A 27,758-nucleotide genomic window follows, 5' to 3' on the forward strand; every position below is an offset into this window, starting at 1 on the left:
CCCGGCTAATTTTTTTGTATTTTTTGTAGAGATGGAGTTTTACTATGTTGCCTACGCTGGTCTCAAACTCCTGGACTCAAGCAATCTGCCCACCTTGACTTCCCAAAGTACTGGGATTACAGGCATAAGCCACCGCACCTGGCTAGTGATAAAATTCTTTCCAGTGAAACTCAGGCATGACTTCAGGATCCTTCTCAACATAGCCTTTCGTCTAGCCATTCCTAATTAGTCAGAGCTGCTTCTTGAGGCAAAACCGATGCCCATCCAAGACCTGGCCATTCCTCAGCCCTCTTTCCATCATCCCACGTTACAGACAAGCACACTGGCCAGAGGCTGGAAGGCCTGTGCCTCAAGACTTGAGCCAGAGGCCAAAGCGGACCAGGTATCTGGCTGGTCTGGCCCCCAGGGCAGGGGCCTGCATGCAAGTCATGAATGCTGGGTGGTGATGTGTTGGGGAGCCAGCTCTCAGCAGCAGCATCTGTGGCCACAGAGGATCTGATGTAAATGTGTACTATTCTGCACTGAGACTCCTTCAGAGAGGTCCAGCCAGCTGAGGGCATCACAAGCTGTAATTTACATTATTTCAAAGCTCCAGTAGGAAAGTTACTCTTTGTTCTCCTATGTTATTGCTTGAGGAAAATATATGTTTTGCGGGGAGGTTGAGGGCAGTCTTAAACTGAGGACATCACCACAAAGACCTGGTCTGTCATTTTCCTTCCCAGGATTTCTTCCCATGTGCTTAAATGGATGAGTCAAAAAGAGGTGTTTCCTGCTCAACAAAGATAAAATTGAGAGAGAGAGAGAGAGAGAGAGAGAGAGAAAGGGCAGCTCTCCTGTCAAAGAGGCCTGCAAAGTCCAGCAGTTTGTGCAGAGCTTCACTTTGGTATTTATTTTGCACTCCATCAAACATTTGTCATACTCATGGCCCCTTGCTTTCACAGGACATAGCTGTGATTCAGCACAAACACTTTCCTAAGAAAATATACATTTTTCCTTCCACGATGTTCATGTATCCAAGGTTTCTTTTCTGTTGTGTGAAAAGATGTTTAATATTTGAGAAACTTTTTTAAAAGTGATTCCTCATTTTGAACTCGGTTTCTCACCTCGTGGTCCATTTTTTTCTGAACTCTTGAAAAGCACTGGAGGAGCTCATGAGCTTCCTTTTTGAATAATTCAGCCTTAACTAGGAGGAATGAATCAGGAAAACATCCTCGTATTTCTCTCTTCTTAAATTGGGAGACCTGTGTAAGATAAAAGTGTTGGAAATTGAGTGTTGGAGAAGTTGGAATCTGCTTTTCATAGACATTCTCAATACCATTTTGGAGACATCTCTGGGATCCAAAACATCTTGTTTGTTTGGTTCTGCTCTTTGTGGGCTCCATCCATAGGGGCAGGGGTTTAGGACAAGTTTAAGAGAGCCCTGTTATTCTTGTGTCAGAAGAGAAAGCATTCTTCCCAGAGTAAAAAGAATGGGGAAGTCTGATGATTCAAGTGGAGACCTGAAGATGTCTGATTTAGTTGCTTTGTATTTTCTAGCACTTCTGATGCCATAAACTCTAGAGAGACAGAGAGCAAATTTACTGTCACAATTCCCAAGTGTTTGAGGTCTTTATTTATGTGTGAATTGAGTTGAATTTGTCTGTTCTAAAGTCAGGCAGCACAGTCCTGTGATTCTTTATCTATGGGACATTGTATACTTACTTAACCTTTAAGTTCCATTTTAGTTTTCCTCTGTAAAGTAGGGATACCTAGCATTAGGTTGCTGTGATTTAATGGGATAATACAAGGACGTAACAAAGTGCCTGGTGACAAGTTCATACTTGATAAATGTTAGTCCCTATGATGAAAAATAAATCTTGGTAATGATGTCATTCTTAGATTGAGTATTTAATACATGGATAATGTTAATTCCATTCCAGATTAGAAAAATGCTTTTCAAAAACACTGCATGCTATAATGGCAGTCATAATACTGTGGCGTTAAACCGTAGCCTAATAACTCTCAACACAGAAATATAGACAAATACATCTCGTAAATGTTCATCTTTTTCCACATACCTATTAATTTCAGTTCCTTGCCTGTGCCACTGGGAAAGCTGTTATGTCTTATTTTATGGACTGACTGACTGTCTTTTCCTTGTTCTTAGAACATCAGCTTTACTTTAAATGCACAAATGCTTGTGCATACTCCCTTAACCACCAATAAAGGGAACAGTTAATGTGCTACAAAGCAAGAAAAATTGACTTTAAAAACAAGCATTTTTCTAACAGTCTTACCTTTATATACAGCAGGGTTTCTCAACTTTGGCACTATGGATATATGGGCTGGGCAATTTCTTTTTGTTGGGGACTGTCCTGTGCATTGTAAGATGTTCCACAGTATCCCTTGGCCTCTACCCTCTAGAAGCCAACAGCTCTCACTCCCTTCCCTTTCACCCCCTAGTTGTGACCACCCCAAATGTCTCCAGATTGCCCTCGTCCAGTTGAAAACTGCTGGTTAAAGGAAGAAGGAACTGGGTCATGGAATTGTGCCCTTGGGATCACTGGACAGAAGAGCCTCGGTTCCAGCTTTATAGGAACTTATCAGCTGCTTTGGATCTGGTGATTCCCAAAACACATGCTGGAAAGCTCGTAGATTAACTGTTGATACCACAAATTCAGAAAGCAGTTCAAATAATCAGCACTGTAGTTTTGTTGTGAAAAATAACTTGCTTTACCTCTATTTCACTCATCTCCCCATTTTGGTTTCTCTATTTGCAAATGGCAACAAAATGAAGTTTTACCATTAATCTTAATTACTTATATAATGATCAACTTTTTTCTTTTTTGTTTTGTTTTGTTTTCCCCCTTCAGCTCCCTCAGGCACAAAAGGTAAATTCTCTTCTGTCACATTCCAGTCACCCCCAGAACTCACAAGTCATGCATGCCTCCATGGTGTTGTACATTTGGCACTGTTAATGACCAGTGAAATGGTTTTCTTCCACAGCTTCAGAAACCTGAAGTTGAGCAGGAACAGAGAGGCCAGCAGACTCAGTTGTCCACTGCTCCTTTGCTGAGTTACTCCCTCCAAAGGACCCTATGGTGGCCAGTGATTGGGAGATGAATCCATGCCCAACTGTTTCTCTAAGAATTATCAAATAATAGGTCAATAATAAGTTTGGTGCATTCCTTCCAACATAGCATTCCAGGCCTTCTCTGAGATAATTTTTAGGGACACAAATAATGTGAGTAATTTGTAAGGCATGGTAACCAAGTTTAAATTCGGGGCTCCTAAGCCAAATCTCTGAAAACTCTTCTTGGATTTTATTAATTGTAAAAATCAGCAGCTCCTTTGCTGGCCTCATCATCCCAGAGACCATTAGAGCAGATTTCTTGCCAATGGCCAGACCCTTTCACTGGTCTTCATTGTCTGAGATGATCTAGTTCCACCATCTAGAATGTTCTCTGTCCAGAAAGACTCCATGTGGTTGCAGGGATGGCTTTGCTGTGTCACCCTCGTAGCATGTCATCGTATCCTAAGGACATTTATGTCATAAAATATGTCACTCAGTGCCTGCTGCATTGTTCTTGTGTGTTTCACAAACATAAGCAAGACTTCTGGAAGACACAGCAAGTTCTGGGGGCCTGATGTTGTGTTTCAAGAGTTAAGGTAGGGCGTCACCCTGAAATTTAAACAGCATCTCCTAAGCTCTCCAGTTTAGAGCAAAGATGATTTGGTTCCTTCTCATTGAGAGAGAGCACAACTGCTCTACTAAAGACAGTCTGTTCAGACCATATGGACAACCAGAGGCCTAGAAATCATTACACAATTACTCAAATATATTTGAGGTATTTAAACAAGGCAAGACATGCTAGTGTGTGACTTGGCTTGTGGTAATGTTTGATTACACTTCAATGCCATCACAAAAGGACTGAACACTTCATTAAAAGTTAAAGTATTCAAGGCTCACAATAGCTTCCAGGGTAAATAAATGGTCAGAATTCCAGATTGTTTGGAAGGCTCAATGTCTTTGATAGGACATGCTTTCTTAATTACCTACATTTGAATTTTTTTGATAAAAAGACTTCACAAATTCTGTGCCTAAAAATGGACCAGCTTCCACTTATTGACATTTATTCATCAAATTTCCACCAATGTATATACAGAGTATTCCTGTTATAGAAAAACTTCATGAATTGGAGGTGCCATCAGCCATAGAATTTTATTTTATTTTATTTTATTTTATTTTATTTTATTTTATTTTATTTTTTGAGACAGAGTCTCTCTGTGTCACCCAGGCTGGAGTGCAATGGTGCGATCTCAGCTCACTGCAACCTCCACCTCCCAGGTTCAAGCAATTCTCCTTCCTCAGCCTCCCAAATAGCTGGGACTACAGACATGCACCACTGCACGTGGCTTATTTTTGTATTTTTAGTAGAGACAGGGTTTCGCCATGTTGGCCAGGCTGATCTTGAACTCCTGACCTCAGGTGATCTGCCCGCCTCAGCCTCAAAATGCTGGGATTACAGGCATGAGCCACCGTGCCCAGCCAGCCATAGAATTTTAAAACGAAGTTCAAAACAAAGCAACACAGAATATAGAAGAACAAGTGTTGCTGGGCTATGTAATTCTTCAATAGCAGTCACTTCATTGCATTAGCTTCTTCTGTCATCATGTATTGACTCACATCATATGCCCTGCAAAATGGAACATTTTATTGTGGTCATATAAAGTCCAGAGTCAAGGAAGATGCCTCAGCTGGCTTCTAATTTTTTTTCCCTGTCTCTGAATGATGTCAGACATCCCAAGGGACTTGTTGTGTAGCCCTATGTGAAAAGGAATAGCTTTGCCTTCTTTTCCTATCATGGCTAGAAATTGTCTTTTTTTTTAAAAAATAGAGAAAGGCACTTACCTTACAGAATATTAAGAGATCTATGCGACATGGTTTCAGAATCCTTTGGGGGTAGTTTCTGGGAAATTCAGCTCTTTGAAGAAGGAGTTTGAAAATACACCTCAGGTATCTAGGCTGGAGGGTAAGAGGAGTTGAGGGAGAGGTGCACCACAGGTTGAAGGCATCCTCCCGAAGCCTGCAAGTCTTCACCTGGTGATGTACTAGCATCCCTGCCCGCAACTCTCCTTCCCACTCCTTCCCCAGTATTACCTCAGTGACACTTGCAGAGGCCTTTGCTAGAAGAATGAGGTTCTTGCAAATGTCAACTTTCCTTAGATTTACTGTCTTGCTGCTTGACCAGCAAAGGAATGTGGTGGTTCCATTTTAGCCTTCATCCACTTGTTACCATGGGTGAGTTACTTAACCTCTCTAAGCCTACATGTTTTTATTTATTTAAGAAGAATGATAAACTAACTTTCCACTTTTGTTTTGAAAGTTACTTCTCTTACCTGTTCCTCACACAGAGCCTAGCATATGCTAGACCCTCAAAATGTAGAGTTCTCATTACCACTTGGCTTAACTTGACCCCTGGTGCTTCAGAGCACATCAAGAGAACAGTCATACGTGAGGGTTGGTCTGGGACCTCTGCCCAGTGTGTTGTGATTCTGACTCAAGCCTAATGAATAACTAGGAGAGGGCAAAAGAGCCCAACAGGTATGGGTGCCACCCCCATTTCATTAGAAACTCTGTGGTTGGGCCAGGCACAGTGGCACACGCCTGTAATCCTAGCACTTTGGGAGGCTGAGGCAGGTGGATCACGAGGTCAGGAGATCGAGACCATCCTGGCCAACATGGTGAAACCCCATGTCTACTAAAAATACAAAAATTAGCTGGGCATGGTGGCACACACCTATAGTTCCAGCTACTCGAGAGGCTGAGGCAGGAGAATTGCTTGAACCTGGGAGGCGGAGGTTGCAGTGAGCCGAGATCACTCCATTGCACCCCAGCCTGGTGACAGGGTGAGACTCCACCTCAAAACGACAACAACAAAACTCTGTGCTTGAACTGACTGCACCTTCTTCATGTAGTCAGAAAGAAATGGAGATTGGTCTTGAAACCCCAACAAAGCAAAAACATGTAGGGAGAATTGTTTTGAGAGGTTTCTTCCTAATGCCTTTGACGTTACCCATAGATTTCACCCATCTGTGGCCATGATTCTAATGAGCTCTTTCCAAACCCCTGAGTTTGTTGTTCCAGGGGTGAAAGAGAGGCACCCCCAGCCGCTACAGCTTTGGCCTACTTTTCACATGAGGTCATGAGCGCATACATTGGACCATATGGTGTCTGCATTTGTGCTGTGTTTTTGTTGGAATCTGACTTTGTATCATCTGCAACTATTTTCTCTATAAATATTTTAAATAGTTATGTCTCTGTAAACATACTTATTTTAATCTCTTGGCTGATCTGCAACTAAAAATGTCCCATTTGGATGTCCCTCTTATGTGTAGCAGCCATTAAATGACTGTTGTCTGTAAGTTATGGTTTTCATGATTCTAATATTTTGAGGGTCTTCCAAAACTTCTCTTCTAGTGCTTTATGACAATGTTTTAGAACAACAATTTGAAAAAATATATATTATTTTTTCTATGATTCTTAAGCATCTCCAAGATAATTCCTAGACTCTATAAATTTCAAGCCTTGATATAAAATTGGAGTGGCACTAACTGGTGATGAACCTGATAAATATTAAATATTTTTCCCAAATATGGAGGCAGTGTCCTGAAGTTTTGGCTAAAAAAAAAATGTAGCAATACAGATGCAGCACTTTCAAGGCATCACAAATTCATTCTTCTGGGTAGAAATTGGACCAGTTTCTCTGGTGGATTGATTGTCCCTGAATTCAGCAGTGAAGAGAGGTCTATGTGTAAAAAGGTCTGCCTTTTTAAAATTCTTCTTTACTTCTACAAAAATGTCCAAGAGATCTGATTTTATGATAATAACATAGCGGAATTACCCAAAGCCATTTACAAATGTATGTTCAATGGTAATACTATTGAACAAAGTAGTCCATTTTTCTAGCTGCATTTTTCTTCACATAGGTTCTGTCTATAGGAGCTAAACATCAGTTATTCGCTGCAGGATTAATTTAATCAATATAGGTTTAATCAACGTAGAGTGGGCCTTGAATGTTTAAAATCAAAAATACTCCTCGGGGAATTCCAAATGTGCCTTTTTATGTGGATGAACATGTCCAGACCCTGGTACCCTTTCCCTTCATTTTCTGCTGCATCCACACAATTTCGGAATTTACCAAAGACCATTTCTTAAAGGTTTCCTAGGTGCTCTATGTCTTTCCTGACACCATATTAGTTAATATCAGCCTGAGAATTTTGAGTAGGCATAAGCATTTTTCACAAAACCATAGTTAAAGCAAACCACATCTCTAATCCTGTTTGGAACAGCAATTGATGCATTCAGGGCTGCGCAGTATGGCAAAATGATCCCTATTTAACAGCCCGACGGCGTGTTTTGTTTCCTGTTAGGAATAGCTTAACTTGCCTCCTTGAACAAACACAGCAGGGTTCAAGATCTGTTGTTCTATGCCTGCTGTGATATTCTGTGCTGCTTAACTTGTATGAGGACTCAGGAGTGCATAAATTAGCTTCTTAAATGGAGGTCGATTTTTGGTCTTTCTTTCAGGATGGAACTGTTTTATTAATTTCTCCCCCTGAGTGCAAATGGCATCCTGAATCTATTTGCATTTTCTTTGTTTCCTTGTTTATATTATATTTTGAAGGAATAAATGGAAACATTCATTTTTCTAGAGTCTTTCTTTCTTTCTTTCTTTCTTTCTTTCTTTCTTTCTTTCTTTCTTTCTTTCTTTCTTTCTTTCTTTTCTCTGTCTCTCTCTCTCTCTCATTCCTTAGGTACAAATTTATACAAGTAGAATTTGGCGTAGCTCTTATCTCAGGGTAATCAGATTTCAGCAATTGCGAGGCATCATTTATCATTCTTTGCCTCATTTGACTTCTATACTCTGAACAGTTGAATTAACTGTCACTGAAAATAGAAAATTGAAAGTTTGCAAAGCTGCTGTTTTTGTAGAACTGCAGGTCTAGTGATTTTAGTGTTTCATTACAGTTATATAACCATCTAAATTGATGCAAATGAAGTACAAAACTGAGAACTGATAATGTTTACATTTGGTTCTGGTTTATGATTCATTTGCTTTTACCTGTACTTTGCTTTGCATGTAAACTATTATGTCTTGTTTTGAAAACCCTGTTTTTCTCCTTATCATTTACCATTTTTATAGTATCATGTAAGGTACTTTTTATATGCATTCCCAAGCTGGGGCTGTTAAGATTGATATACTTACAGTCTGAAAAATGATAGCAGCACAATGGGCTACAGTTTAAATTACTGGATCTATTTTGTGAATAAAGCCACGGCGCTAGAAACCAGAGAGCAAGTCTAGTCACTTCAGCTTTTCCCATGGCCAGTGTGAGAGGCTCTGTGGAAATCTGAGTGATGGCATGTTGCTCAACACTAACAATGGTTATATAACTGAGTATTTTGTTTTCTGCCGTGGTTCTGTATGAGTGTGTCTGTGGCAACCCAGACAGGCTGCTCTGCTGCTGAGGAAGGAGGTGAACTTTGCAAGTGTACCCATGTGAGTCTTGGCTGACCCCTTTTCCATGGCCCTGTCCAACTTAGCACTTGAGACCATAAATTAATGAATGCAAGACCCTCAGATTCAAAACGCTTGGCTTCCTAATGGCAGGATAGCCAGCAGGGCAGCACATAGGCACTCCAGCGGAAGCTACGAAGCTACGTGTGGGTTCCTGGGGGGCCATGGAGCTCCGTTTGGAAGCAAGATGCTATTTGCATTTCTTTCTTTCTTCTTTCTTTCTTTCTTTTTTTTTTTTTTTTTTTTTGAGACAGAGATTTGATCTTATTGCCCGCACTGGAGTGCAATTGCGCGATCTCGGCTCGCTGCAACCTCTGCCTCCCAGGTTCAAGTGATTCTCTTGCCTCAGCCTCCCGAGTAGCTGGGATTATAGGCACCTGTCACCATGCCCAGCTAATTTTTATATTTTTAGTAGAGACAGAGTTTCATCATGTTGGCCAGGCTGATCTCCTAACCTCAGGTGATCCACCCGCCTCAGCCTCCCAAAGTGCTGGGATTTCAGGTATCAGCCACCGTGCCTGGCCTGCTATTTGCATTTCTTATTGAAAAGAAATAATCTGTTCATGTCAAACAACCTCATAGTGTGTGTCTACTTGTGTGTGAAGGGAAAAATCAGGGTTTACTCCATTTTCAAATTTATTTGAACATTTGTAGTGTTTATGTACTATTTTTATGCTTTATATACTATTTTTCCTGATTATTCAGGGAAAAAAAAAAAGTAAAAACAAAAGATTCCATTTTATTATTAACTTTTTTAAAAGTTTTTTTTAGCTTTTACACTTTTATGCATGAAAATTGATAAAAGCCTTCAATAAAACATTACCACTACATATCAATAACTTGCACACTTTCAGCCTTTGACTCAATAACCTTCTTTTGCAGAATCTAGCCTAAATTGGTCAGTGACTTGCAATTTTATTTGTAATGAGGAAAAGAAGAGCTAAAATACCTGAAATGAGAAAGTGGTTGAAAAAGTCACTGAACTTCCCAAAAGATAGAATATTAAGAAGCCATAAACAAAATCATAGTTCAAAAGGATATTTAATAATGTGAGAAAATACATTATTTTAAAATCAGAGTGTAAAATTTTATGTACATTATGCTCCTGTTGTGTGTGTGCGTGTGTGTGTACAAGCAGATGTACAAAACTCTATTGGAAAGAAATGCATAGCCATGTTTAATAGTGGCTATTTCCTAGTGTTAGGATAACAAATATTTATTTTGTTTTCTTAATACATTTTTGCATATTTCAAATTCTGTATGATGAGCATATATTATTTTTATAAGTAAATGATTATATTTGTAGTCATGAACTAACTGTATTACTCATAAATACACTAAATGAAATAGACTACCAAGAGTTAACCTAACAATTGTCTGCTAAGCCCAGCTCTCCCAAGAAATAAACAAATGAAAAAGTGGGAAACCCAAACTCTGTTGTAAAAATACACATACATAACATGCATTGATTCTTGGTACACACAGCTATAATCAGAAGGACAAAGGTTTATAAACAGTAGGTTGTCTTACGTGGGACAAGTCTAAAAGTACCTTTGTTTATCAATAATCCTTATTTTCTACCAAAGGTGATCTACCAATCTTTCTACCAATCTTTAATCAAAGGCTCAGTCCATGTCAGATGCTTAGAGCGACATTGATCTGAGCATGGAAAATCCACAAAAAATGGCAGGTGTGTGGTTAAACCATGGAGGTCACCCACCCTACCTGAGCCTCAATTGGTAGGTGTTGCCTATCCTCCTCACACCTCTGGTTGGGGGAAGGGCTACCTTGGTTTAAAAATGGAAAAAATGAAGCAGGGTGAAAATGACATCTGCCCAATTTGCTATTTGGGGACTGTTGTACCAAGTTGTGTGACCTCTGGTATTGCACTCATCATTGCAGAAGGGATGCATTCCACTCCTACAGGTGAGGCAAAGGAGCCCATTGCTCTTAAGACTAACTTGAGTCAGGTGGACATGGAATGGAGGCCCCACCTGCCAGTTCTCATTGGTAACCTTGGACCAGGGTACCATCATCCTGAGCCTTGGTTTTTCTTGTTTTACTGGGGTACAGACACGTCCCTTACGGGATTTTCCTGAAAGTACAGGAACAGCACCTGCTCGGGGCCCATCCATCCACACCCCGTGCTCAATGAGAGGTAGTGTTGGCCATGGCAGGGACAGTAATATTATTAATAATGCTAGCAGCATTACACCTTGTTTAATACAGACACATTTGATAAAGTAAAAGCCGAAATGGTTTCTTTAAAAAATAGGCAAAAAGAACTTGGTGTTAGGTTGAAAACCAAAAATTGATTTTACAGTTCCTTACATCTCAATGCTTTCTAGTTTCAGACTTAATTTTTAATGTCTTAGAAATCCAGTGTCTTCTTTCAAAAATTCTCATTTATTTAAATATGTGAGTGTTTTCTATTTATTTAAATCAAGCACAGTTATAAAGTATGACTCTCTTAAGGTGCTAAAACAATACAAACTGTACTCACAACATTGCTACAATGAAACTGCCTTTTCTTTTGAATATTAAGGAAACATCTGAATAAAAACAATAAAATATTAAAAGTTGTTTTCATCTCAGTTGTTCTTACATCCCCAAAGATATAAAAATACCCTTCTTCCTTCTACATAGAAGGGAAGGCAGAGGATTGAGGAAAGTTATTTCATAAAGCCCTTTGAATTGGAATACCATGATATTAATGTCAACATCACCAATATTTAGCCTGGGTGGTCTTGAAGAGGACATCACAGGACACTCAGTGTTCTGTTTCCTTGCTTCTAGATACAATTCTGTAGGTCATTTTTATTGACACAAAGTTGATCTTGAACTCAATGAGTTGGATTTTCATTTTGGGGTCTCTTCCGTATTTCTTGGTAGATTTAGAACACCTGTATCCATCACTTGACACACGGGGTGTTTCCTGAAATCAACAATGCATGAATCTACACTTTACGGCCAAGGCATTGGAAGAGGCCAGCTAAAGAACAAGTTAAAGGACAGCTGCCAGTATCTTAATGAGATAAAGAATTAAGCAACCCAGGAAATAAACATATTTTATTTTCTGATTGCATTAGAGAAAGATGACACAAGAACACCATTTTAACACTGAGGTAAATCAGATTCAATACAATTTAGTTACTAATTTGAAAACCAAATCTGTGTAAAATATATTAAATCAAATCTGTATCAAATCAATGTCAAATCATCATCAGTGATTTTAATCTGACTTTATTAGTTCTCATAGGAAGGGATTTCCTGTGTGGAAGATATACTAGATTAATACGATGAGTTACTCAAGAGAAAACACGCATACCATGCATGTGCGTATGCATAGCTTTTCTTTACTTTTTGGCAAAATTTTTTTGACAAATCTAATTTTCTGACAAAATTTGTCTACCTGTATTGTTTGTGCACATTAAAACTAAAAAAATTAATTATTTTAATGAAGAAACTGCCTTTCAGTTTTTCTTAGTAAATTGAGCCACATATTTAATGGTCTGGTCATGTTCGACTGCCTGATGCTTTTTCCAGTCATGTTATTCACTGGTCACATCCCCAATTAATGGATATATATCCATTACAAACCCAAATGTAGCCCACTTCCATGAGAACTGAAGGAATGGCTCCGGACACACTGCCAGACATCTCATGCCAAAGGATTCGACTGAAATGACCCTCTGGGGTAAACTGGAGCAGTTGTGCAATCCTGTACATCAGTGCTACCAAGAAGTTAAAAAACAAAAAGTTAGATGTTTATCCCTTCAAATTAACTAGAAGGATTTTGGAAAACCCAACCAAGTTTCATGAGGTAGAAAATGTCAAGCAAAGACTAATGCCATGGTATGGATTTTCTTTTTCCAGAAATGACTCACGAAATTGAACCACTTGCTGAATCATGAGCCCTGTGTGCTTGGATGGGACCCATCCATATTTGCCCAGGCCTGGAACACATTAGATGATTTACAGGCTGGGTACTTCTGAAGCATCTGTCCCTCCTTCCTAGACTCCCTTCCTCTATAACAACTTCCTTCCCAATGTGCATCCTTCCTAATCTCCTTTAATATTTATGATCATAATATTATAATTAACCACCCCCCACCCCCACCAACTGCTTTCATATTATTTAACTGTTAAAACCAAGATATTTCGATCATGGGATAAAGGAAACATGTCTTCCTATTTTGTTTATGCAGTTCAGGAGACAGATGAAGTTCAAATCTTTGGATTTCGAAGAAGCATAAGAGTTTCTCTGGCCTAGTCTGGAATGGTCTTTATGGGATTAATTGCACTTGTCAGATGTCCCAGGCACGGTGCTAGGCACTTTATGTCTATAATGCACTTAATGCTTCTAAGAACTCTAAGGACTTTTCCTATTTAAAGGACGATTTGCTTGATTGCAGCCTCCTTTACTACACTTTAATCTCCTGAGGACCAAACATGGCATTTGTCTTTGCACCCCGAAACAGGAGACTGAGGGTGGAGTGGTTACTACATGGGCTCTGGCATCAGGTAGACCAAGACTCAGATCTCTATTCTGTTTTCTGTACCTGGAGCAAGGTACTTTGCCTTTTTAACTCCTTCACTTGTAAAATGTGCATAGGCACTTGGAAGGTCTTTGTCGGGGTTCAATTTAAGGCTAGAAGATGCAGAACATTCACAGCAATGTTTGGTAACAAGTGACAAATGATATTTGGCAATGGATATGGAAAGGTAGGCGTGTGAATGGATAGACAGAAGGAAGGATGGAAGGATAGATCAATAAAAATGACTCAGCAAGTTTGAGTAACCTTCTCCAGCATGTTAATGCAGGTCTGTTTGCTTCTGTTTGCTTGTTACTTTTTGTCTTCTCCGTGCTGCTAAGCACATTGCAGTGTTCAACTAAGCTGTGTTTTTTTTTTAAGTCCTTTTCCTTTATCGGTGTAACATCAGCTGGACATTGTGCTCCAGCTTCTCGGCACTTCCTTACAGTCTCAGTCCAACCACATTGATATAGGCAGAATACACGAAGATATTCAGTGAAGGAGCCATGAGCAAGGAGAGGCTGTACGATGTGAGAGAGGGAGCACTAACCCCAGAGTCTTGCCTGAATTCCGATACTAATTTTCTGTGCCTTCTTTCCTCCCTGGGCCTCATTTATGAAATAAATTAAAGCATAGTGTTGGAATAAATTCATGTAAGGACCATGTGCTGAGCATGTCTTGTGTACCACGCTCTGTGCTAAATGCTGTGGATGAAAAGAGGAATCTTTCCCAGCTTCTGCCCTTGGAGTTCACAGGCTCTACACAATTCCCAGTACTTCTTCCAGCCACAGTGTTCAGTGACTTTGCTTCATTAATAGTTTGCACAAATTTTGGTCCTAGATGGTATCTTTGGTTGTAGAATAAATATGATTATCTTTGTAGTGAAGTTTGAGAACATCTGGTTCTCATTTCCACTTAGTTAGGGAAGGTTTTATGGAGGAAGCAGCATTTCAGGGGGTCTTTAAACAAGGAGAAGGTTTTGTCCTAGGGCCCCAAAGCTCTGACAGTTGCCTGTGTTTTCAGGCATCTATTTGGAGGTGTCTAAACCACGTTTGTGAAAATATGAACATTTGGCCACTATGGGGGGTCAATTATGTGTCATGACTCATCATAAATATTGACCAAAATCCAGTGCCTCATGATAATTTTCATTGTCATTTGTCCTGGGCATTCTTGAAATAACCAGCTTATACCCAAATAAACCAACAAAGCAGTTTCCAGGACAGCTTTCAGATATGTTAATCAGTGATATTCTCATGACTATGGCTTTATTTATATATGTTCCTGGTCAAAGGCAGTATCCTCCCTCTATCTAGATGTTTACTCATAAAACATATTCCTTGCTTAATGACATATCCTAGAATCACTGGAACAAAAGGACAGAATATCAAAATGTTCCTGAATAATAACAATTTTATGAGAAGAGGACTGTTTTTAGATTCTCATGTAGATGTTCCAAGATTGTCCAGCATTATATTCACAAAGTTGTCTTCAGTTTGTTAAGAAGAGAAAGAGAACAAACAAATTCAACAATTTAGCTCATACAAGATGCAGTTAAAGTTCAAAGAAGGAAATCTGTTTACTTTTGTTTTTAAACAAGTTAAAATGCAGTGAAATCTCATAGAAGAATACAGAATCTCCAAATCTCAAATGCAAGTAATAACGATTCAGTAAGAAGAGGGAAAATGTTTTGGCTAAAAGCAAAATATCTTTTATGTAGCATTCTCAAGGATTTAGTGACACATTTTACCAAGACAATCAAGTGAAAAGCAAGAGGACATGTTACTTGAAAGGTTTACTAACTTCTTATTCTTGTTTCTTATTCTTATTGTAAAGTCTCTCAATTAAACCTCTCACAATCAGCAAACCTCAAGATTATCACTAACAGTAGTGGAAATCTAAAGAATATGAGAGTAAAATCCACAGCCAGAGTCAGATGATGTTAACATTAGCCAAGTAGGCAGTATCAATACTGTGGTCCCTTTCCAGGCATGAGATGCAATAGGATTTCCTTGCCCCACATTTCAGTGGATTTTCACCTGTGTTATTCCTCCAACGGGTGTCTGTATCTCTACTGGGGGTGTGTCTCCAGAGAAAACATCCTCCTGAACATGCCCAGTACAATCTTACTAGATTCTTTCCCTGACGTGTCTGCCCAGTGTTGAGGATAAGAGATGTTGTGATGATGGAAAGGGGTGGGAGATTTGGGGGTGGTGGAGGTAGGTGACCATTGAAAGGTTAGGTACAGAAGACTTTTTTTGGCTGGTGGAGGAGGGAAGGGTGCAGAGGTTTTGTTTGGGGAAGGTATCTAAATTGCCACATAGTCTGCTTACATTCCCTTTTCCCGATGTACGTTTCCCTGCTCTTCGCCCTGGTGCCCTCACAAACTAATCATACAGAGAGTTGTTCTGATGGCTTTCTGTTGTCTTCCTCTCTCCTTGCCATGGAGTGTGCAAACTGCAGGACATAGGTGACATTTCTTCCCACCTTCACCCCATTAACCCTATTATGTGCTACCCAGAAAATGGCCCTTAAGAATTCCCAAGTCATTGATAAACTTAAGCTCATGGGGAGAGGCAAAGGTGCCAGGGAGTTGGTGTCCCTTTTGTTCAAGCTGCGTTTGAGAAAGTGGGTGTGAAAGAACTTCTCCTTTGCTGTGCTTGCCTGTCACATTCTCAGATTCTGCATATCTTTTCTTCTTCTTCTTCTTTTTTTTTTTTTTTTTTTTTTTTTGAGACAGAGTTTCGCTCTGTCGCCCAGGTTGGAGTGCAGTGGTGTGATACTGGCTCACTGCAACCTCTGCCTCCCAGGTTCAAGCAATTCTCTGCCTCAGAATCCCGAGTAGCTGGGATTACAGGCGCCCACCACCATGCCTGTCTAATTTTTTGTATTCTTAGTAGAGACGGGGTTTCACTGTCTTGGCCAGGCTGATCTTGAACTCCTGACCTCATGATCCACCTGCCTCGGCCTCCCAAAGTGCTGGGATTACAGGCGTGAGCCACTGCGCCCAGCCCAGATGCTGGGTATCTTAAGGAATCAGTGGTTCTCTTTTCATAATGTCTCATCTGATTTATAGATGTGCACAGCTGTGTTTCTTCACCTCTTAGAACTACTACTTTTCTGTCAAGGCAAATGTTGTCAGACCTAATTATTGATACCAGCCAGCCTTTGCCTCAGTTGAGTAGGTAACTAAATGGCATCAGCTGGCATTTAAATACCTTTTTTTAGTTTCTGAGATGGAGTCTCACTCTGTTGTCCGGGCGTTGCACAATGGCGCGATCTCGGCTTGCTGCAACGGTCACCTCCTGGGCTGAAGCAGTTCTGCCTCAGCCTCCCAGAGTAGCTGGAATTACAGGAGTGCCCCGCCACCATGCCCAGCTAATTTTTGTATTTTTAGTGGAGACGGATTTTCCCCACATTGGCCAGGTTGGTCTCAAACTGCCAGCCTCAGGTGATCCGCCCGCCTTGGTATCCCAAAGTGCTGGGATTACAGGCGTGAGTTACCGCGCCTGGCCCCTAAGATAGGTTTTTGTTGGTAAGGTCCATACTCTGGAAACGGCTTTTTGTCATCCAGGACCTCATGCCTGCAATTTACCCTGACAGCCACTAGATGGTAGCAGTGTCTTTTCATAGAGTGCAGGTTGAGGTTCCTCACAGGTGCTGAAAGGAAGACGGCAGAAACACAGCTGCGTACTCACAAGTTATACACACACATAGAAAATATTTATGTATTATAGTATTATACATTTATATTATTTACTAACATAATCAATATGTTGATCAATGTTAATAAAGCAAAACACTAATGTAAGAGGAGCAAAATATAGAAGAAATATGATATTTGATGAGAGTTAGTGGATTAGCTTTTGTTCTTGACTTGGAGCCAGTCCTGTATCTGAGCCGAGTTCACCATTTGTGCACAACCTTCCCTTTAAGCCCAAGCCTCCAGGGCTGAGCAGATCTGGCAGGAGGCTCCACTGAAAACCACCTGGCAGTCCTCAAATGGGCTGCCAAGAGTGCTGTCCTTGGCTTGCTCAGATGCCTTCCAGGTCCAGCTTGCCTCCTTTCTCTGCAGCTTGGCATTCACCCCCAGAGGCTTCCAGCTGCAGGAGAAATAGAGGCTTCTGCAACCAGCCCTGGCAAGCTTTCTCTGAATAGAGATATGAAGAAGGCAACCCAAACAGCTGTCCTTCAAAGGTGGAGGCTGCCCAGGCAGCAAGCACATAGCCACAACTGCTACCCACCATGGGGATCCACTGGGGAAGCAGCCAAACTTCTACTCATTGTGAAGGCTTGACATAAAATTCTAGTGACAGTAGTCTTTTGTACCATCATAAAGAGTGGTCATTACCATCAGTATTCGGGTACTTTGCAGGTACCTAAATTTCTTCCCCTGTGGGAAAGACACGCAACCACCCATCTTGGGAATGTTGGTACCCTTTTCCCTTTGACCTTTTTGGCCTTAGAAATTTCTCCTTTGTGTGGATTGTACATGGCACTTGGGACCACCTCAGTGGGTGTCTAGAGCTGCCTAGGTCATTTATGGCCCAGATTGGCACTTCTAAGAGTCACAAATCCATTTCATGCTCATTGGAGCTAAAAGAAAAAACTTACTGGCTCAAGCAACGCAATAATAGAAAAGGGCATTGGTGGAATTGATCTTGGGAATGAAGGCATTCAGGGATTGGCACCCTCCCGCCCTTTCCCTCTTTTTTTTCCTCCCTCCCTCTTTCTCTCTCTCTTCTCCATCATACACAGAGCATGTGCGTGCGCGCGCGCGCGCGCGCACACACACACACACACACACACACACATTCATCTCTCCTCCTCTCTGTGGGTTTGTATTTTTCAGTCTCATTGCCTCTCTGTGTGGCAAGGGGACATGGCTGCCAAGCTGACGTTCTTATAGCCATTCACAAGGGAGAGTAGGGAGTCTTTCCCATTTGCTGCAGGTCGGAAAAAGAAAAAAATCTCAGGTAGCCTAGCCTGAACTGCATGCCTAATTAATAAACTTACCAGTGCAGCTCAGGCAGAGTGCGTGTGTGCACACTTGTGTGCATGAAGTGCTCTGGTTAACACAGCTTGGGTTTGCTGTCCATCCCCACACTCAGGATGGGAGAGCTTGACTGCTAAGAAACCCTGTGGTTGGAGGGGATGAAGACGACTTTCCTAAAGGAAGCAGGTGACACCTACAGAAGAAGGAAAAGAAAGGGGCCAGACAGTTTACAAGATGTCTACTCCTGCATTGTTCCATTTACCAATATCCTTAAGTATACAGCAATGGAATGAAATCGCTCTGCGGCAGACTACTTTCTCCTGCTTTTGTTAGACTGGCTTTCAGGAAGCATTCTGCATCTGTCATATAAACCCTGACAGATATTGATAAACACCAGGCATTTTCGCTTTAGTTCATGCTAGACCTGGAAAAGAGAGCCTCTCTGCTTGCCGAATGAGAGCCAGCATGCCATCCCCAGCCAGTTCTTCCTCTGCCATGTTAGCTTTTCTTTCTCCCCTGGCGGACTCTAGGCTCCTTGGGGATAAGACTCATGCCTTATTTCTAGTTTTCTTTCCAGCACATGGCATGGAACCTGGCACACAGCTGATGCTCAAGGAGTGTTTATTAAGGAAATCAATGAGTAAGTGACTAGGCCAGCAGCAAAATGGATGGATTCACAAGTCTTGTGTTGTTATGCTCTCTGGGGTCATGTCCTAGGGCTGGCCATGTTGCCAACTGATGCCATCAGTGGGAAACTAATCAAGCATTAAGGAGTAGGCCTGGCATGACCGCGTGGACCTTGCACATGAGTTCGAATGCATATTCATATGAGCCTACATGCATGATTAACTTGGGAAGCTGACAGGAAGCAGTCAATCTGTTGAGCAAGTTTGGGTTTTATAAACCAGATGTTCAGTATTATTATTCATCATTTCCTTTGATACCCAAACGGTCCCCATTATGTAGCATGGGAAATGAAGGATATGGAATAATATACACTTATTATACAACGGAGCACCACAGCCACAGATTTCGGAGGCCTGCTCAAAGCCTGGGCAAGTGTAAGTGCACAGCAGTTCATTTTGAGATTCCCGTTTGGACTTGAGTTAATGGGATTTTGCCCAGATGGACCATGGTGACCCCCATCTCCTGCTCCTATCCCTTGGAAAATGAATGTTGACTCTACATCTGTGTTTTTCTTGGAAGCCAGATGTATGAATCATAAGCAGTGCTCTTGCCTCAGTAGCAGCTACAGGTTGGGGGGCCACAGAAAAGCAGGGACCCCCTAGTGTGTTGGGAGACAGAGGGTTTCTGGCCCTGGTTGGCTGCATAACTTCTGCTTGGTGGTCTGGGAAAAAGAAAAAAAAACTTGCCATTGACTGCTATTTCCTATGACAAGAGTATAGAATGCCTTTCAATCATAAAGTGCTTACAGTATAAATGAACTTGCAAATTGATGTGTTTCTCCAGGAAATGTTTAAGATTCACAGAGTCCAGACCTGTGGGGACTGGGAATGATGGAGCTGGTGGGTGCAGAAGAGAGTCTTAATTTTTTGCAAATGGTATTTCCGTGTTCCTGCCAGCCCTTGTTGCCGTGATGATGAACTGGTATATATAGGAAAGCCTACGGGTGAGGGTTCTGGCCAAGCCAATTCAAATTGGGGCCAGAACTACCCCTAGGAGAGGTCCATGAGATCATTGGCCCATATGTGAACTGTTGCCAGACTGAACTCACTGCATTTCCTTTGTTTACCTGGGGCTGGTTACAAATGAATGGTTTCAGTACAAATGCAATATTATGAGTTTCTTATTTAAAGTAATGATGCAGTAATTACATTTGGAATTAGCTCCTGAGTGAAGTTGATACTACATTCTGGATTAATATTTTGAAGTTAGTTTCTTATAATCTTGTCTTTGTGCCAGGACAATTACTAGTGATTTATAACTGATTTTTACTGGTTGGAGGAAAAAGGCTTCATTTCTCATTATTGTCAGTGATATGTTTTGATTTCATCCATGATACATGTTGGCACTGCTTGAAATTTGATTTGAGTTGCAAAGTGGAAGTTGTCCAGGGTTATGGATCAGCTCAAATCAGTTTTCTTTATAGCATTAACAATTAATCAAGGAGTCAGAATATGGGAAGACTTCTAATTCTAAGAGAACTATTTACCATGGGCTGGTTCTGCCTTTGAAAATGTCCTTGCAGGTTTCCAATGGTGGCCATAGTATGCTTTGAGTATTTTAAGCAAGATGTTAGAACCGTGTTCCCCAAAACTGTTATAGACTGTATATATTGGTTGACTTGGTTCATGGCAACACTAACAGTCAGCATCACCTCATAGTTAATATTTTTTGTTGTTATATTGATGAATTAAATTTTGTTTACATATTCTTACACCCAAATTAGGATGCCCAAAATAATCACTTACATGATTAGCATGTATATTATTAGTCATGATTCTCTAGAGATATCCTATAGAGCTAGAGATAGGCTATACAGATAAGGTGGGGAAGAATTTAGTTTAAGGAATTGGGTTACACAATTGTGGGGCTGGCAAGTCTGAAATCTGTAAGGCAGGCAGGCTGGCATGCTGGAAATTCCAACAAGAGTTTATGTTGCACTCTTGAGTTTGAAGGCAGTCTACAGGGAGAATTCCTTCTTTTGAGGGGGGCCTTGTCTTTTATTTTAAGGCCATCAGTGGATTGGATGAGACCCACCCACATTATGGAGGATAATCTTCTTTACTCAAAGTCTACTGATTAAAATGTTAGTCACATCTAAAAAAAAACACCTTCCTAGCAACATCTAGACTGATAGTTGCTCAAACCACTGAGCACGATGGCCTCGCCAAGCTGACACATAAAATTAACCATGTCACCATGAGTTCCCAGTCCTAGATAGACCAGGAGAGTCTTGCTTCATTTTACTTGTCATGGAGGAATATAGGCCTATCTTGATATCAATGTAAAACTAATAAAAACATGGCCCCCTCCACCCCTGTTGGGATATTTTTTCCAACACCTGCCAGCTTCTCTTAGCTGTCATGATTATTGATGGAAATGAAGTGGAAAGGATTGCCCTATACCAATGCTTCTTGCATTTTAATATACATATGAATCATTAAAATAATTATTCACATTCCGAGTGTTTGGTATGGGGCCTGAGACTATTTCTAACAAGCATTTAGGTGCTACAGGTGCTGCCGTCCTGGGTACTGCATTGTAAGTAGTGACATCCCACAGCTCTAATAATCTATTAGAAGAACAAGGCAAAAGAAAGACTAAGTTTAATGACCTTTACTCAAGTGACCAGCCAGTCAATGGGGGCTTCAGATGCTTAGATTTTAGGATCTTCTCTTTATAATGCCTCTTCCCAAGGAGATTGAGGGAGCGACACCTGATTATTCTGTGGAACTAAAGCTATGGAAGAGAAGTGTCCAAACATCAGAAAACACACTAGGTTGAAGATAGTGGATTCTGGTTCACAGATTGCGTCACTTGGGGGCTTGAACAGCCTGTGAAGCCATAAGAACTTGCCTGGTCAATTTTGGTGCCTGTCAGCAGTGCCTCCAGCCTTAATCTCGTTTTGGACTCTGCTACTTACTAGCTGTGTGACCTTGAAGGCAGGGAAAAGAAGCTGGCATCCTTTGAGCACTTCCATATGCCAGGTACCATGCTGGGCAGTTTTCTATTTTGTCTTCATGGCAACAGTGCTGGGGAATAGTGGGCATTATTTCATATGAGCACGTGGAGACTTCACTAGTGCCGTTAGGAAAGATTCAGAGCTGAGATTCAGAACCAGATTTGTCTTGGGCCAAAGTCTACCATGTTCCAAGACTCTGTTTCCCTATTTGTTTGGGACAGAGTAGGGGTTCCTGCCTGTCTCCCAACACTGTGTGAAAAGCAGGTGCAATGGTGTGTCTCCATGTGTCTGTAATCCAATTCAGAGGTTTAAAGACACGGATCACATGCTGTATTTCAAGGGCCACTCTTTTTATTTATTTATTTATTTATATTTATTATTTTTATTTTTTTTTGAGATGGAGTCTTGCTCTGTTGCCCAGGCTTGAGTGCAGTGGCGCTATCTCGGCTCACCGTAAGCTCTGCCTCCCAGGTTCACGCCATTCTCCTGCCTCAGCCTCCTGAGTAGCTGGGACTATAGGCGCCCGCCACCACACCCGGCTAATTTTTTGTATTTTTAGTAGAGATGGGGTTTCACCGTGTTAGCCAGGATGGTCTCCATCTCCTGACCTCGTGATCCGCCTGCCTCGGCCTCCCAAAGTGCTGGGATTACAGGCATGAGCCACCACGCCTGTCCTCAAGGGCCATTCTTATAAGAGAAATGATGACCTTCTTCATCATGATTTTAGAAGTCAGATGATAAAGTTATTATTTAATTTTGTTTTTGTTTTATTTGTTTTCCATCTGGGACTGGCATTCAGAGACCCAGAGAGGTAAAAGGACTTTGACTGGCTGCCTTGGGGGAAATAAATGCTTCCAGATTCTGTTGTTTTTAGCAGGGGCAACTCACCAGACCCTTTATGCACATGCTTTCTGATCCTCAATATTTAGATTAAGAAGCACTCTTATGAAACATAAATGTCTGGGAGGTAAAATAGTAAAATAAACCTGTGCCAATAAAATAAGAAGAATCAGGAAAATCCAAACAAGGCTCTATTTGAACCAAAGTGGCTGAAAGCAAAGAACAGATCTGCTGGAGTGACTAACGACAGCTGATTTGTTTCCCCAGCAGGGGGCTGGGACTGCCCTCTGCAAATCCAGGAGATACATTGTGCTCCCTGCTCCATTGAAGGCTTGGGTGGGCACTGGTCCATCTCAGCAGCCCCTGGTCTGGAAAGGACATGATTGTCAAGGGGGCGGCCTCCAGAACTGTGGTTTCCAAACCATTCCCTGGTAACTGGCTTTTCTCTTCCATCCAGCTGACTGATGATCAGGGCCCCGTCCTGATGACCACTGTAGCCATGCCTGTGTTTAGTAAGCAGAACGAAACCGTGAGTACAGTGGCTGAGCTTCCTGCTTGATGCTAGGAGGGTGGTTTTCTCAGACCCCCTCTGACTCCAGCTCTGGTGACTTTTGATTTTTAAGCATAGGATGTATGTCATTTTTCCTTATTGTTTGATCTTGCTGTTAGAATCACCAAATCAAAAACAGATGAGAGGAACCCAGGCTGGCGTCATTTTAGAGTTCACAACACCTTTCCAAAGTTTAAGTATTAGAGGACCAGAGGAGAAAAAGCCCCAGAGACCATCCTTGATTGTGGTGCACTGACCACTCTCATTTATAGTTACCAGCCTTTTATTAGTTTCCTAGGGCTGTTGGGAATGAAGTGCCACAAACTGGGTGGCTTAAAAAATAGACATTTCTCCTCTCACAATTCTAGAAGCTGGAAATCTGAAATCAAGATATTGGCAGGGCCATGCTTCCTCCGAAAGTTCTTTTTTTTTTTTTTTTGAGACGGAGTCTCACGCTGTTGCCCAGGCTGGAGTGCAGTGGCACGATCTTGGCTCACTGCAAGCTCCGCCTCCTGGGTTCACGCCATTCTCCTGCCTCAGCCTCCTGAGTAGCTAGGACTACAGGCGCCCGCCACCGCGCCCGGCTAATTTTTTGTATTTTTAGTAGAGACGGGGTTTCACTGTGGTCTCGATCTCCTGACCTTGTGATCCGCCCGCCTCGGCCTCCCAAAGTGCTGGGATTACAGGCTTGAGCCACCGCGCCCGGCCCCTCCGAAAGTTCTAGGGGAGAATTTCTCCTTGCCTCTTTCAGCTTCTCGGGGCCCCAGGCATTCCTTGGCTTGTGGCAGTGTCACTCCAATCTCTGCCTCTGTTTTCGTGTGACCTGTTCCTCTTATGTGTTTCTCTGTGTCCTTCCCTCTTGGAAGGAAATCAGTCATGGGATTTAGGGTCCACCCTAAATCCAGGATGATTTCATCTCAAGATCCTTAATGATTACATATGCAAAGATGCTATTTCCAAGTAGCATTATATTCTCAGGTTCTGGGTGGACATGAATTTGGGGGGACACTGTTCAACCCACCACAAAACCTTAAAAAAAACAATGGCCTTTCTGACATTGGAAAGTTTTAGCAAATCACAATGGTTACGTGCCTTGGAAAATGGGGCTCTGGAGGCCTATTCCTTCACCCTGGTCCTCAGTTGGTAAAAGTGTTAGGGTTATTATATATTTCTCTGGCTATTTAGTCTCTCTCTCCTGGGCACCAGATGGCAGTGTAAATGGAGAAAGCAGTTAACATACTGTCTTTCCTGTAAAAAGCTTTCATAAGAGAAACTGGTGAATGTTTAGAGCCCTTAGCTGCTGAAACTCTTGTGTTTCTTCAAATCAATGTTTAATTTTCAAGACAGGAGAGGAAGCTATTACAGTGTCTTGGTAGGAGTATGCGTTGGGGACTGTGGTAGTTAACGGTTGGCCTGAGAAGCTCTCATTTTACCCAGTAACATTTTAGGTAGAGGGTGGGGGATAGAAGAGACCGTTCTTGGAGATATGGGTTAATCCTCAGTCTCTATCAGTTTGGGGAAGGCACCAGGCAGACGGTATGTGACTTCTCATGAGATTCTGTTTCTTTTGCCAAGTTAACTTACTGTTATTATAATTCAATGTTTATTTTCGACAGAGATCGAAGGGCATTCTCCTGGGAGTGGTTGGCACAGATGTCCCAGTGAAAGAACTTCTGAAGACCATCCCCAAATACAAGGTAATGAATGACCTAGTCACTCACTGAAATCAAAGCAACAGAGACACCCAGAGCCTTGTTTTCACAAAATTTAGGCTTCAAACTCTACTTTGGAGCGATGTTTTTGCTCACCACTATTACAACCTGTTAGCTTGTCTTTGTACCATCTGCACGGTTATTTAAAAGGTTTTTTTTTTTTAATTTACAATGACTTGCTGTTTTTCTTATTTATCTCCTCTAACCTCAGTTTAAAGAATCAATGTTATATCGTAAGTTTTGACGTGATCATTGAATTTTTCTGATACACACACGATACTGACATGACTGATTTGCCTTTTAAAAAGATAGTCCAGAGAGTTTTTAGATCCCATCCAGAAAACTCTCCTATTTCCTGGTGGGCACTCTTTGGAAAAACAAATCAAAAAGTGGGAGGGGGATGCCCTTGAGGCACAACCCAGGCACACAGCACTGCCCAAGAGTGCTCTGAATGTAGGCGTGAGCATGTGCATGCCAGAGGCATCAGAGAGCAGCCTCCACCAGATCTGGTTGATTCCTGCACAGGGGCAAACACCACATTCACCCTCTCATCCCCCAGCACCAAGCAGACTGGCTAGCTGGTCTCCATTTCTGGCCCACTCAGATTAACGAGGGTTCTCTTTGTCTTCATATAAAGGGAGCCCAGGAATCAGGAATTATTGGCTGCCAAGGGCTTCTTTCTTAGCACCACCCTCCCTGATATGCTGGGGCCTGATTCACCACAGCTGTCTAGGGGGACCTAGGCTTTCCTGGGCCTCGGGTGGAGGCAGGCAGTGGTTAGAGCTTGACTCTGCAAGTTCCTGGCTCCATCATTGATGAGTTGGGTATGGACGAGTCCCTCCTATCCCTCGTTCCCCATCTGTCGATGGTGACCACCAGCTTCATCCACCAGGGCTTTTGTAATTGGAGTTAAGTTCCCAGAGGCATGAAAGGACATTTCATTGATCCAAACCCATAATAAATGTTGGAAACTGTAGTTCCTGAGAAATTGAAAGTCAAGGATGGAGATAAGGGCAGACTTTGAGGCCCCTAAAGATAGTGGACTTTACTTTTGATGAAATCGCGAGACCTAGGTGTCCAGAACTGCTGGCTCAGTTTCAGAAAAGGCATCCCACCTGTAGAGAACATTTCCAAACAATTCTTGAGCCTCTTATTTCACATGAGGAGATTTAGAAACCTAAGCACTGGGCCACTACTTGATACGTGTCCAATAAATCAAGAAAGAAGGAACATAACAAGGAACCAGTAACAATTATCCTTTGTGTCAGTTTCTCCAAGCTTCCTCTAGCAGGCAATGTGCAGAGCTCTTTATGGCATTATCTCACTTACTAATTAGACATTACAGTCACCCCCATTTTATAGTTAAAGAAACTGAGGCACGGAAAGCTTAAATATCTTGCCAAATCTCACACCTTGCAAGCAGGAGAACCATGACTTTTTTCCCCCCTCCTTTTTTTTTTTTTTTTTTTGAGATGGAGTCTTGCTCTGTGGCCCAGGCTGGAGTGCAGTGGCACCATCTCAGCTCACTGCAACCTCCGCCTCCTGGGTTCAAGCGAGTCTTCTGCCTCAGCTTCCTGAGTAGCTGGGATTACAGGTGCACGCCACAATGCCTGGCTAATTTTTGTCCCTTTAGTAGAGATGGAGTTTCACCATGTTGGTCAGGCTGGTCTTGAACTCCTGACTTCGTGATCCACCTGCCTCAGCCTCCCAAAGTGCTGGGATTACAGGCGTGAGCCACCGTGCCTGGCCAAGAACCATGATTTTAACCTCTGTAACCATAGCGCTACCAAGAACAATAAGAGCAATGACAATTGTAATAATAATAATTAAAATAAAATAATAATAATAACTAAAATACACTGAAACATTTATTGAACTTCTTAGTATGTGGTTGGTGTCATCCAAAGTACCTTATATGCATTATTCCTATTGAATTCTTACTACATTCCCATGAAGTGGGGACCCTTTGACCTCATTTTTACTTAAGGTTGCTTGAAATAACTTTCTCAACATCATTCTGCTAGTAACAGATGAGGGAAACAAAGCATGGGAATAGAGGAAGAAGATCAGCTATAGAAAATTAACCAGCAGTGCTTGAAATGCAGGCATGTGTGTTTTGTGCTTTTCCAAGGGTCAAGCTGGGAACCAGAGATGTAGATGTGGTGTAAGTTAAGCTAGGGTACCCTTCCCTCTGGTTCCCATACAGAGCCTTGTGAAAGGGGTGTGTGTCAGCCAGGGACAGCCATGGCCAAATGGGCCTCTCTCATCTAGGAGAGGAGAGCTCCAGGGAGCAGAGTTCAGGTCGCACCTTGCCCTCCCGATTAACACCTTGTAAAGATGAGTCAGCTCTTGGCTCTTGGGGTTTTCCCAGAAGATAGAATTCTTTCTGTCTCCCTTAGCTTCATAGATTTTCCCACAAGCAATCAGACTTCCTGTAATTTTTATTAAGAATTCCAGACACCCCAGCAATAATTTCCAGACACCACGACCTCTGTTAACATAACGAGCCATTTTATAATTGGGTTCACTTCATTAGCCCAGTCTCTCCAGTTGGAAGGGAAGTGCCTCCTTTCCCCAGGCTGTTGGACCATGCGGCTCCTGGCCTCCAGGAGAACATGCCTCTGGTCCAGGGCCCCTTTGGCAAGCCCAAGTACTGGAAGGCCTTGTGTCCGATCTGTTCTCCATTACTCCATGGAGCTGTACATTAGAATGGATGGGAAGACTGGTTCTATTTTCGATGAAACCAAAGTTAGCGATTTCATCAGTGTATTGATTTGTGGCCAAAAACTAATGCTGGATGTTGTCATATAAGCTTTTAATTATTTGAGAGACTCATCCACAGAATGTGTTGTATTCTGAGATGTGGTCAGAGCTGCCCTTCCTACGTCTGTTAGGATATAGCTCTATGCCATCAACCA

At 41.8% G+C, this 27,758-nt stretch overlaps 1 protein-coding gene across 8 annotated transcripts in view; it reads left to right on the forward strand.

The window, feature by feature from the left end:
- CACNA2D3 (calcium voltage-gated channel auxiliary subunit alpha2delta 3) overlaps positions 1-27,758 on the forward strand; it is a 931,957-nt gene that overhangs the window by 677,780 nt on the left and 226,419 nt on the right. For 5 of the 8 annotated variants that reach the window (XR_006695842.3, XR_010585145.2, XR_012431274.1 and 2 more), the window contains 3 exons: positions 2,853-2,870; positions 23,036-23,107; positions 24,745-24,825. Coding sequence is in view for 4 of the 8 variants with exons in the window: in XM_045384857.3 (XP_045240792.1) it covers positions 2,853-2,870; positions 23,036-23,107; positions 24,745-24,825 (171 nt within the window). In the remaining 4 variants the exon portion in view is untranslated. The remainder of the gene's footprint in view (positions 1-2,852; positions 2,871-23,035; positions 23,108-24,744; positions 24,826-27,758) is intronic. The other 3 variants (XR_012431275.1, XM_045384858.3, XM_074032505.1) reach the window with 1 other exon arrangement.

The sequence above is a fragment of the Macaca fascicularis genome, chromosome 2 (assembly GCF_037993035.2).
Source record: "Macaca fascicularis isolate 582-1 chromosome 2, T2T-MFA8v1.1".
Lineage (NCBI taxonomy): Eukaryota > Metazoa > Chordata > Mammalia > Primates > Cercopithecidae > Macaca > Macaca fascicularis.